The sequence below is a fragment of the Ictalurus furcatus genome, chromosome 12 (genome assembly GCF_023375685.1).
Source record: "Ictalurus furcatus strain D&B chromosome 12, Billie_1.0, whole genome shotgun sequence".
Taxonomy (NCBI): domain Eukaryota; kingdom Metazoa; phylum Chordata; class Actinopteri; order Siluriformes; family Ictaluridae; genus Ictalurus; species Ictalurus furcatus.
The window spans coordinates 14,061,356-14,074,034 of NC_071266.1; the positions used below are offsets into that span (position 1 = coordinate 14,061,356).

The following is a 12,679-nucleotide window of genomic DNA, read 5'->3' on the forward strand; positions in this document are numbered from 1 at the left end:
CTTTATTGTCCCAAAGGGAAATTTGTCTTGGGCTCAAGAAGAAGCAGCCACTGCATCACATGTGGATTTAGCATTTTTAATAAAACCAACACAGTCTATTATGTGACCTATTTGCTCTATTTATATCATTTTTGTAATCTGTCATGTACTATGCCTGTACCTACTGTACCTACAGTGGCTCAGGACACATGAATAACAAATCAATGATCTGGACTGAAAGGATGCAGTCATGTGGCCTTGAGTTGCCATGTGACTTGATTTTTTTTTTCTCCCTGTCTCCTGTGGGCTCTCTCTTTTTTGGAGTTATGCTTATTGTGGGATGTCAGTGACTGTGCTCATTATTATTATGGGATGTTTATGGGTATGGGAGGGGTGAATGTCCCTATGGTAACGGTTGCTAAGGGCCATGGTGGAATGGGGAAGAGTGTGTGTATGTGTGTGTAGGGGGGGGTGGATTATTATGGTCTGTATGTTGCAAGGTAACTATGCAGAGTGGGGGGAGGGGTGAGTCTGTGTGTGTATATGTGTAGGGGGTTATTATGGGATGTCTGCCCCCTGATCTCTTTGTGTGTATGCAAGGGGTGTTAGTGGGAGAGGGAGAGACGGCGACGTTGTACGGACCCTATACCGCAGGAAATCCTATAGCTTTACAATCCACACGAAAGGAACCACTTTGAGCTGCATTTAACTGTTGCTGGACGGAGAGATAATAGCGCGTGGAAACCGTGCACTTGGAGACCGCCTCACATTTTCCTCTCTGTTTCAACCAGCGGCTCTACTCAAGTTGTGTGAGTACACCAGCGTTACACTGTCCGCCGGTGTCTCTCAGAGGAATATCAGTCACCGGACACCAGTAATTGTAAATCCATCGAATACAAAAAGAAAGCGAAGTTTTCCCGAAACATCAAAAGATGAATCCATCGCGCTAACAGATTTAGCCGGTGCAGCTAGCTTACACACACACACACACACACACACACACACACACACACACACACGCTTGTGCGCGTTAGCCTGCGTTGCATGCTAGTTAGTGAAAGAGCTAACAGTTAGCTATAGTGTAGCCTCGCTAGCTTGTGAAACATTTGCCGGGTGTAAGTTTCACCGGTTTTTTTTATTGTGCCTGTGTTCTTATATTGACATATTTGAGGATTCGAAATGGTTTAAAAACCCGGAAATGAAGAAGCTTGTGAAAAATATGAGGGATATATATGTGTGTATGTATATATATCGGCTACTGATACTAACTTCCGTTTTCTTAATGTGCTTTTAATTTCATCCTCTTCGAAACCGGCTCCTCTCCCGCCCTGTCTCGGAAGTCACAAGCCTGAATAAGAGGAGTGAGGGAGTCGTGTATTTAGCCAAACCAGACGGTGAAAATACACAAATACTATGTCTGGAAGTGAAGACGACAGAGATGATTTCGGACCGACAGAAGACCTGTCAATGATACAAGGTAGATCACATTTACACACCATCTCTAAATAGGCTTGCTGGCTTTTGACGGTTTCTGGTGGCTCACAGATGAACGTTTCTGATTCTATGTGTGTTTTATTTTATTTATATATATATATATATATATATATATATATATATATATATATATATATATATATATATAAAATATTGTTCAGAAAGTTGTGTTACAGTGCAAATGTTAAGTCTAACCCTTTTTCCAAACGATGTTTACAAACACCTACACTTTTCTGAAACAATCTTGTTGGGGGCAATGAACGCGTCTATTTTTGTAATAAGTATATGTTTTCTTGTTGTACATTGTCTCGCAGTTCAGTCGATTCTCAGTCACATAGTTGATATTTTGCCAACCATTATTAGTTTAGCTAACTTGCTAATTTCTTTAACTGGTTCAAACACAAGCTCGTGCAGTTAAGTCTCGGTCGGTTGATATGAATAATTCATTAAACATTAATGCTTACTAAAACTCATTCATTGAACTGTATTTGAGCTTTTCAGTTAGCCTTTGCAGATCTAGTGTTTCCCGGCATGGCTGGCTTTGCGGCCTACCGGTATTCCCTCGCTCTCTTTCTCTCTCTCCTCCTCTCTTTCTCGTGTGTGAGAGTTGGTGACGAATCCACGCTTTTTTGAGATGCCTTTTTTCCCCCAGAAAGCTCCGTTTACCGAACAGTCTGTCGAGCTACTAGTCAGTTTTCCGATAAACTGAAGTATTACGAGTTGTTTATTTTGTCTCTTCTGCCTGTTGTGGACTTTTTTTTTGGCATGACAAAGATTTAAGGACGTCATGGTTATCAGTTGTTCGTAATGGGGGTTCCCCCCTACACACACACAGATTCAGCTTTTTAGGAAGCCACACTGCTGGGGACTACATTATTTATTTCTTTATTTTTTTGTTCTTACTTCAATCTAAGTGATTTTATAAGATTTATCATAAGAAAACTGTATGTGCAAACTTCTTGTAGCATTATAGCTTTGTTCCAGTAGTCCATTATATCAATTAATAGTGAATGCACTTGATTGAACACAGCAGCCCTAGGTGTGATGCTTACCTAGGATGATTCCCGGTTATGTTACTGAAATATTTAGTGAGTAGGAGACAGTCACTTTACGAAGTAGTGTTTCTATATGCCATTTCTCAGAGAGGCCCTACACACAGTTACAGACCCAGAGCACAGGTCTTATTGCTGAACCAGCCTGTGTACTGTTATTGATGATATTTTCACACATATTTAAACCGTTTGCCGAGTCCGAATCAGAGCCAGATTGATACTATTGGTTATTTGCTGTTTGTGTTTCACACTGCACATAATTAAACAAACCCAAAAGCAAAAGAAATGTTGGATGATGGGCCTGTAGGGCTGAAAGTGTGCTCATAAACACTTTCATTTATTGTCAGAATTAAAGCTACATAAAAGCTAAACACACATTTACCGCGTGCACTTACAGTGCTGTGAAAAAGTAATTTCTTCTGTTTTTGTGCATATTTTATACTAAATAGTTTTAGATATTCAAACGAAATGCACCATAAAACAAACACATCCTGAGTTAATACACAATAGTTCTTATTTTTTTATTGAAGCAAAAAAAAGTTGTCCAAGACCGATCACCAATGTGAAAAACTAATTGCCCCCTTAAACTTAAAATCTGGTTGTGCCACTTTTAGCAGCAATGACAAATTTGATAAATGGCAATCAGTCTTTCACTTACTTCTAGGACTAGGATTTACTCCTGTGCTTTGTCTTGCTGCATAATCCAGTTGCGATTGAATTTCAATTTATGGACTGAAGACCGGACATTCTTCTTTAGGATTTTCTGGTAGAGAGCAGAATTCATGTTTCTTTCAATTACTGCAAGTTGCCCAGGCCCTGAACTAGCAAAGCATCCCCACACCATCACACTCCCACCACCATGCTTGACCGTAGGCATGATGTTCTTTTTGTGGGTTTCGGTGTTTGGTTTACTCCAGATGTAACGGGACCCCTGTGTTCCACAGAACATTCTCCCAAAAGGTTTGAGGATCATCAAAGTGTGTTTTGGCAAAATTCAGATGAGCCTTAATGTTCTTCTGGGTTAGCAGTGGTTTTCACCTTGCCACTCTTCCATGGATGCCATTTTTGCCTAGTGTCTTTCTGATAGTGGAGTCATGAACAGTGACCTTTATTGATGTAATAGAGGCCTGTAGGTCCTTTGATGCTGTCCTTGGCTCTTTTGTGACTTCCTGGATAAGTTGTTGCTGTGCTCTTGGAGGAATTGAAGGTCGGCCACTTCTGGCAAGGTTCACTACTGTGCCAACTTTTTCCATTTGGAGATAATGGCTCTCACTGAGGTCCTTTGAATTCTCAGAGCCTTTGAAATAGTTTTGTAATCTTCCCAGACTGATGTATTTCAATCACCTTCTTCCTCATCATTTCTGGAATTTCTTTCAACTTTGGCATTGTGTATTACTGGGTAAGACATTTTAAGTAACTTCATGTTGTTGAAAAGTTCTATTTAAGTGTTGATTTGATTGAACAGGGTTTGCAGTAATCAGGCCTGTTTGTGTCTAGTCCAGCTCAACCCCATTATGAATGCTGTTTCATAGATTTGGGGATTTAGTACCTATGGGGGCAAATAAATTTTCACACAGACCCAGTTGTTATTGGATAACTTTTTTTTCTTCATGAATAAATAACATTATCATTTAAAAACTGTATTTTGTGTTTTACTCAGGTTGCCTTTGATTTATCTTAGATTTTGTTTTGTTTTAATTTCTGAAACAATGTAGTATGAGATACAAAAAAGCAGAAGAAATCATATGGGGCACTGTAGAAATAACAAAACTCACCTGAGCGTGAAGAGTGCAGAGCCAGCACTAAATAAATGATTAGATAACTATATAAATGACATTTTATCTTCTCTTTTTGTTCATCTGGCCAAACATCTGGAACATATTCTGCAACAGTTTTTTTTTTTTTTCCTTGAGCTCAGTGTGGATAAATTTAAGCTGTGGAATTTATATCCAGTTTTCTCTAATTAAGTATTATGCAGTGCAATAGTAATATCACAAAATAGTACAGGTTTTTAAAATATATTTTTTTCCCTTCTTCACAAAAAAAATCTGTACATTTTATAACACTGCTTGTTACATTACCCTGGAATTAAATGACAAAAACACTAAAACACTGCTGCAAGGGGGTTTCTCATAATATGGAAAGGAAATACTGGATTTTTTTTTTCTTTCACTGTTTAAGCAAATAATAATGCAAAAAGTTTATTTGCTATAGTCTCCCATATACCTCTATAGAAATTTACACTGCTATAGTTTACTTAAACCTAGAAATGGATGTATATGCATGTTAGGGATGTCATGAGAACCGATACTTCAGTACCAAGTCGGTACCAACATTCTTAAAATACGCAGAATATTTGGTTCACTTCCTGCATTTGGGTTTATTCAGGGTTGACTTGCTTTCATACTGCAATCAAACTGCATTAGAGTTCACTTGCAACTGGTTCGATGGCCAGATGGCGCATGTGAAGGCAATCTGAGAGATGAGCAGACTTAATGGACTTTTACATTTAAAGGTAGATCCTGACATTTTAGTTTTGACACTGTACAGGGCCACTGAATTGAGCTGCTGAAGGTTGGCCCACAATCTAACATGGGATGTAAAGTTGTTTGTGTTGAATGAATGAAATCTAAGCTCTTAGCTTATGTCTATCCTACAGATGATGACCTGGATGAAGACTTGTCAGAGAATGAAGCCCCTAAAGTGAAAAAGAAGAAAAAAGCCAAGAAGAGCAGTCGTGAGAGCAAAAGCAGCAAGAGGCAGCGCTCTCGTAGAGAGGTAGGCCTAACAGATGCCTCACCTTTAATGAAAATCTTGCTTTCATTTTTTGTACACTTTTTAGTGGTTCTTTTTTTTGGTCCCAATTTACTGTACTGTAACGCTTTCCTGAGGCCTTGCTGCACTCAAACACTCCTATTAATATAGGACATCTTCCTTTTGTTGAATATTTTGATGTATTACAATACCTAAGTGCTTTTCCCCTCCAGGATATCCCAATTAGTTCCCCTGAGCCTATAGAGGGTCATGATGTGGATGAGGTGGAGGAAGATGGGCCCGTAGGGCGTTCTGACAGCGAGGGCAGTGATTACACGCCTGGCAGGAAGAAGAAGAAGAGACCCAGTACCTCCAGAGACAAAAAGCGGAACAGTGCAGTTGCTGACAGGAGCTCCAGCTTGGCTGTTTCTAAGAGGAAGGAGCCTGAGGAAGAAGAGGATGAAGATGATGACGATAGCTCTGTGAGTATACTGCACTTGACGCTGTTGGTTCAATTTATAATTGTAGAGCCATGTTTGGTATAGAGATGTACATAGAACAGGGTTCATCTGTTTTTAATGCCCATAGAAGGTCTGTGGCAGAATATTATTTGCTAACAGTTAACTGCATGCATACGTTCGTAGAACTCTCTTGGACCAGATCGTGTGTGTGTGTGTGTGTGTGTGTGTGTGTGTGTGTGTGTGTGTGTGTGTGTGTGTGTGTGTGTGTGTGTGTGTGTGTGTGTGTGTGTGTGTGTGTGTGTGTGTGTGTGTGTGTGTGTGTGTGTGTGTGTGTGTGTGTGTGTGTGTGTGTGTGTGTGTGTGTGTGTGTGTGTGTGTGTGTGTGTGTGTGTGAGAGAGAAAGCTTTATAAATGCCAAATTTATGAAAATAAACATGCATTTGGTTTTGTAAAACATTTTCCAGGAGCCGAAGACCTCCTCGCAGCTGCTGGATACCTGGGGCATGGAGGACATTGATCATGTCTTTACTGAAGAGGACTACAGATCTCTTACCAACTACAAGGCCTTTAGTCAGTTTGTAAGGTGCAGTATGCTCAGAGATCAGTCACCCTTTGGATATACATGAAATACTAAGTTTTAAAAATAAATAAATATATTTATTTTATATAAAAGGAAAATATATATTATACCTCAGTGTGGTTGAATTGTCAAATCTGATTGGTCAGTATTGTATTGCATTGTGCTGCTGGCACATTTGGCTGACTATATCACTGTGTGTATGTGTTTTTATATATATATATATATATATATATATATATATATATATATATATATATATATATATATATATATATATATTACACATACGTACACACACACATATATATGTATATCGCACACACACACAGTCCCCTCCAGGCTATAGAACAAGCCTGGAAAAGCATCACAAAAAAATGCAATTTGGCGATTATCATTGGTGATTCCCATTGGTGTGTGTGTGAATGGGTGAATGAGACACTGTAAAGCGCTTTGGATAAAAGCGCTATATAAGTGCGCCGTTAAGTATAAGGAAATGAAAGCTGAAATTCTGATCCGTTGTCTCATTAATTTTTTAATCGCAAATGTCTTCCGTGTGTGTGTATGTCTATCTATCTATTTTTATTTATTTATTTATTTACTGGAAGATTCTCAATCTCTTCACTTTCCTGCCTTTTCCCAGGCCTCTTATTGCAGCAAAGAACCCAAAGATTGCGGTCTCCAAAATGATGATGGTACTTGGGGCAAAGTGGCGTGAATTCAGCACCAACAACCCCCTGCGTGGCTCTGCCAGCGCCAACGCTGCCCTGGCAGCTGCCAATGTGGCTGCGGCTGTGGAGAGTATGGTGGCAGCTGAGACTCCAGCCACTGCCCCTGCAGCCACTGCACTTGCTGAGCCCCAGCCCCCTCCGGCTCCTCCACTCCGCAAGGCCAAGACTAAAGAGGGAAAGGGTGAGCTGAGACTTCCTTGCTTTGATAATATGATATGAATCTGGCAAGCGTGAGCAGAGTGTGTTTTAAACTTCAGCGTTGTGCAGTGGTTTGCTAATGTAATACACTGATTGTACCCTTCCATTGATTACTACCAAAAGCCAAAATATAAATTTTTTTAGTCAGTAATCTGCATTTTATATGACTTTTTTTGGATGAATACGTTTTCCTCGTGTAGCTTGCTGGTGTATTATTTCAGTGAACACTGTAGAACATCAGGGTGCAAAATAGCTTCCAGAGGTAACAAATGCCACACATGGATTGGGTCAAGGAGAATGAGAGAGCTGACCGAGCTCTTATGAGTGCTTCAGTAACTAAAATGTTGCACTATAAATCTCTTGGAGAAATTGAAATCTCTGACCAGCTGGCATGTTCTTTTCACAGGTCCTAATGCCCGCAGGAAGTCCAAACCTACTCCCAAACCTCAGGAGAAGAAGGTCAAGACTAAGAAAGTTGCTCCTCTAAAGATCAAGTTGGGTGGCTTCAACAGCAAGAGAAAACGCTCCTCTGTATGTGATCTTTTGTTTTTGTATGTTTGTTTGCATTGTTACTTGCATGTTGCTCCCCACTGTAATGGGCACCACAGCTGACAGACGATTTGTTAATTTTGTTGCTTGCTTGTTAAGAGTGAAGATGATGATATGGACGTAGACAGTGACTTTGACGATGGCAGTATTAACAGCGTCTCCGTGTCGGATAGCTCCAATAGCCGCAGCAGCCGTTCGAAAAAGAAACCTAAGCCCAAGAAGAAGAAGAAAGGTGGGGAAAACTGAACTTTGCAATGTTTCACTGAATAAACCCAATAAATCTAGATGTAATATATTTTGATGACTCCTACAGGGAAGGCTTACTCAAGTATGATCACACTGTCTACAGTGTCTTAGACCTCCCTTCTCTCTCTCTCTCTCTCTCTCTCTCTCTCTCTCTCTCTCTCTCTCTCTCTCTGTCATGTCTAATTCAGTGGATGATGATGCTGATGGCTATGAGACTGACCACCAAGACTACTGTGAGGTGTGTCAGCAGGGAGGAGAAATTATCTTGTGTGATACCTGTCCCAGAGCTTATCACATGGTCTGTTTGGATCCTGATATGGAGAAAGCCCCTGAAGGCACATGGAGCTGTCCACACTGTGTAAGTGACTCTGTAAATGTGCTCATGTTATCTTAATGCCATAATTCCTGATTGATGATGGATCACGCATCAGATTCCGTGGACGTTTGATCAATGGTGCATAACCATTTTTGTTTATCTGACTAGTTTTATTTATATAGTTCACAGCAAGTTTTATCAGGAAAGGTTATGCCATTTTTTACCTTGTTTTCAACCTCCATGCCTAACCACTAACATCTCCATGTTTTTTGTTTTTTTTTTGTAAGCAAGAAGCTAGCCAGCTGTGATAAGTGATTGTATATTTTCCTCCTCAAATCAGTACCTGTATAGTCTGTGTTCTAGATTTAACAAGTGAATGTCTGTATTCAATTCAATTTTATTTGTATGGCACTTTTAACAGTGGACATTGTCACAAAGCAGCTTTACATAAATATATAAATTCCAGATCTAAAATTTTAAATGTATAAAATTATCCCTAACTCAGTGAGACGATATAAGGAAGAAACCTTGAGAGGAACCAGACACAAACGGGAACCCATCCATATGTTGGTGACACCGGATAGTGCAATTATAAATAAATCCCTTCTATAAATGTGTACTACATTTGTGTAACCAGGAAATTCATTATAGTTTTAATATGAAGTCTCTTTTGTTGAACTTATCTACTGTTCACTGATGGAGACTTGAGTGCAAAAATGTTCATAGCAATTGTAGTTGTAAACCTTTATAGTATAACTATGCATATCAAATGCAATCCAAAACATCTTCATGGGTTTTTGAGGATGGCCCCACATGACCAGCCCAAGCAACAGCGAGTGATTTACAATTGAAGAGAACTCCAACCAGAAGTAGGGCATCAGGATGGATCAGGCAGGTCCAGAGAGAAGTGGTCAGGATCATTGGTGTCTCAGGAGTAGCATGTGTAGCTTGACCGAGAGAGAGAAAAACACAGATTATTGGGTATATTTGTCATGTTGTTGACTGTTGTATGTTGATAGATCTAAAACTAATACTTGTGTATATAGCGCTGCACTCATTTGTAGGTAACAGTTGCGGCCGTGTTTGATTTGACGTCACTTGCTGAACTCTGTGGAGTCCCAAATAGGAACTCCGAGTTGTGTAGGTGTTTTTGTGTAGTTTCCCTAGTTGGAGGTTATATGCCACATGTAGGATTCCTGCTAGTATGTCAGTCAGACATACTAAAATTAGGGTTGCCAAATAATTAAACTATTCAATTATTGTTCCATGCAGCCAGAGAGGCTATTAGGCACTAAATAAATGTTAATATCCTACACCTTCATCAGATCTGGCTTTGCATCGAGTGATTTGAATTTCATCTACTATCTATTACTGCGATAACTGCGAAAGGTAAAAAGGGAATATAACAAAGTTGTTCTTTATTAGAGCTTTATCTTTTTAGCATTGAATACAACTTTTTTTTTTTTTTTAAAGCAACAAATAAATGCCATTTCGAGTGTTCCTACAAGGTACTTTATAAAGTTGTGTATAAAATGTCTCTCAGGAGAAGGAGGGTATTCAGTGGGAAGCACGTGAGGAGGCTTCAGACGGGGAAGAGGAGATCGATGCAGGTGGAGGTGAGGCAGAAGAAGATGACCACCACATGGAGTTCTGTAGAGTGTGTAAGGATGGAGGAGAGCTGCTGTGCTGTGACACCTGCCCCTCTTCATACCACATCCACTGCCTTAACCCGCCCCTGCCTGAAATTCCTAATGGAGAGTGGATCTGTCCTCGTTGCACTGTGAGTGACCCATTCAGCTCCAGTGGAGAGGGTTAACTGACAAGCAGGGCAGCTCGTCAGCTTCAGAGTAGAGGATAGTGAACAGTTTTTAAATTAGTACCTTGTGATTTACCAGAATTTTCTGAGTATAGGCATCTAATTTATTTTCCCAAAGGGCTACTTGCACAAACACTTCCATATTTTATTTTTGGCAGTTTCTGCATTTCCCTTTTTTCCTTTCTAGTAAGCCAGAGAAAGGCTTCAAACTGTAATGTGTAATCATGTATATACTCATTTGAATGTAAGAAAATAGCTGTTAACAGAAATGAACAAATAAGCTAACAGTCTACACTGTTCACTGCAAAGTAGCTTGTTCTGTTACTAACAGGGTGTCTTCACTTGAAAGAATACTGCTCACGACTTTAGTTTCAAGACACACGTTAAATCATTTTCACTGCCAGTGTATCGCATGAGGTCTGTATATTTTTTTCCCCATGATAACTTCTGCACTATAAAAGTAAAATAGTTAAAGCATGTTAGCCGGTCATTATCATGTAAAATCATGTTTAGTAATAGTAATTTTGTTCAATGACCCTACACTTTTTTTTTTTTTTTTCTTTTCTTTTTTACGGAATTCTCTGACCCTCGCTGGCTTTGGTTTAACTAGCTGATCTAGTGTAAAGATGTCTACTACAGACCGTGTAGGTGGAAACTGTGACATGGTCATGACCTAGGTTCATTTACCATTGTCTCCTGAGATCACCTGTTAAATTCTGAAGAAGCTGTGCAGACAGGGACATAGTAGTACTTATATTTCTTCAGTTGTCTTTGAAAATATTCAGTCTTAAATACCTCCCAACACTCATTTTGATCCTGTTATGAATGGAAAAAAACCCAGTACTGACTAACGTAAACAACGCTGCCAGAGACGAGAAAACCAGAGCCATTTCAGAACATAGTAGCCCTAAGTGCAAGTGGCCCATTGTCGGAGTAGTAAAATAATTTGGCTTGTTAACTTATTATAATTATTTTTGATTTGGAGCTTTACTTTATTTGTTTCTTCTGTCAGTGTCCTCCTTTAAAGGGGAAAGTGCAGAAGATCCTTACCTGGCGTTGGGGAGACCCACCTCCACCCACCCCAGTTCCCCGCCCACCCAACCTCCCAGCCAATTCCCCAGACCCTACTCCACTGGCTGGCCGGCCTGAGAGGGAATTCTTTGCAAAATGGCAGAACATGTCTTATTGGCATTGTTCCTGGGTGTCTGAGCTGCAGGTCTGTACACACATCTTTCACATGTCTTGAACACTATTGGCTTAGTTTAAGATCTCCTCAAAATTAAAAAACAAAAAATTGAAAAATAGTTCTGTCTTCTATGAATGAGTCAAATTGCACAAATACCACCAGTCTAAGGTTCTCTTCTTTCCTCAGCTGGAACTGCATTGTCAGGTGATGTTCAGAAATTACCAGCGCAAGAATGATATGGATGAACCCCCACCCATAGACTTTGGAGGTGAAGGTGATGAAGATAAGAGTGAAAAAAGGAAGAACAAAGACCCCATCTATGCCCAGATGGAGGAGAAATATTACCGCTTTGGCATCAAGATGGAGTGGATGATGATTCACCGCATCCTCAACCACAGGTGAGGCTCCAAGTTCTCCATTTTCTTTTGCTCTTGGAATGGCACAGGCCTCAAAAACAAACATTCATTCACTTTGTACAAAATACAACCATCAGTAAATTGGGCATTTGTAGCTGGCCCTGCCCATTCAGATTAAAGATAATTTGTGTAAATATGCAAAACCTACTTTTGTGAACTAGATGTTGGGGGTTTTTTTTTTGTTTATGTCTTTATGACCCAGCTGATTGCCACTTATGGCTATAATAGTGCTTGCCATTTAGATAATCACAAAAGTTTATGTAGAGCCTAATCTGTGATAGTACTGGTCAAGATCCTGACTCTCTGCATATATAAAATAAGATTTTCCACGGTCGACCTGATGGGGTTTCTACAGGAAATAAGAACTTTTTTTAAAATTATTATTATTTTTTTTAATTTAAAAAAACTCTTCTGGCCTTTAATTTGTAGAGCAAAGTAATATAGAAAGAAATTTTTAAACAGAATTTCTTGAGTTGTACTGAATGAATGATCCCCGTGTTGTTTTTCTGTCTGTTATGGAGATTTTAAGCTAATTTTCATACTATAAAATGTTTCTAATATTGTGCAAATTAACTTGAACACTCCAAAAAAAGATGTTTTTAATTTTTTTGGGTTGTATTTTGGGAACTATGAGGCATGTAGACAACTTTTTCAGTTTACTCCTTGACTCACACCAAACAAAAACGTCTCAAGATCCATTAAGCTCTGTGCACTTAGAGTTTAAAGTCATTCGAATGATGTGCTAAACTGTTTTTTTGTTCCGCCTACAAATTTAATCAAAGTTTATCAAACTTGACAGATGATTTACAGTGTAAGCCTCACAAAAGGTACCCATAACACATTCACCTCTGCTTCTGCCTTACACATACCTAATCTGTTACTCATATAAAGTACCTGGTTTTGA

General features: G+C 39.4%; 1 protein-coding gene across 1 annotated transcript in view; it reads left to right on the forward strand.

Annotated features, from left to right (window-relative positions):
* The first annotated feature begins 320 nt into the window (after window positions 1-320).
* The window catches only part of chd4a (chromodomain helicase DNA binding protein 4a), a 30,390-nt gene continuing 18,031 nt past the window's right edge, over window positions 321-12,679 (forward strand). The window contains exons 1-12 of the mRNA XM_053638002.1: window positions 321-788; window positions 1,320-1,456; window positions 5,185-5,303; window positions 5,513-5,761; window positions 6,205-6,323; window positions 6,961-7,229; window positions 7,653-7,777; window positions 7,895-8,027; window positions 8,230-8,399; window positions 9,901-10,137; window positions 11,186-11,389; window positions 11,546-11,757. Of these exons, the coding sequence (XP_053493977.1) occupies window positions 1,393-1,456; window positions 5,185-5,303; window positions 5,513-5,761; window positions 6,205-6,323; window positions 6,961-7,229; window positions 7,653-7,777; window positions 7,895-8,027; window positions 8,230-8,399; window positions 9,901-10,137; window positions 11,186-11,389; window positions 11,546-11,757 (1,901 nt within the window). The 5' untranslated portion in view covers window positions 321-788; window positions 1,320-1,392. The remainder of the gene's footprint in view (window positions 789-1,319; window positions 1,457-5,184; window positions 5,304-5,512; window positions 5,762-6,204; window positions 6,324-6,960; window positions 7,230-7,652; window positions 7,778-7,894; window positions 8,028-8,229; window positions 8,400-9,900; window positions 10,138-11,185; window positions 11,390-11,545; window positions 11,758-12,679) is intronic.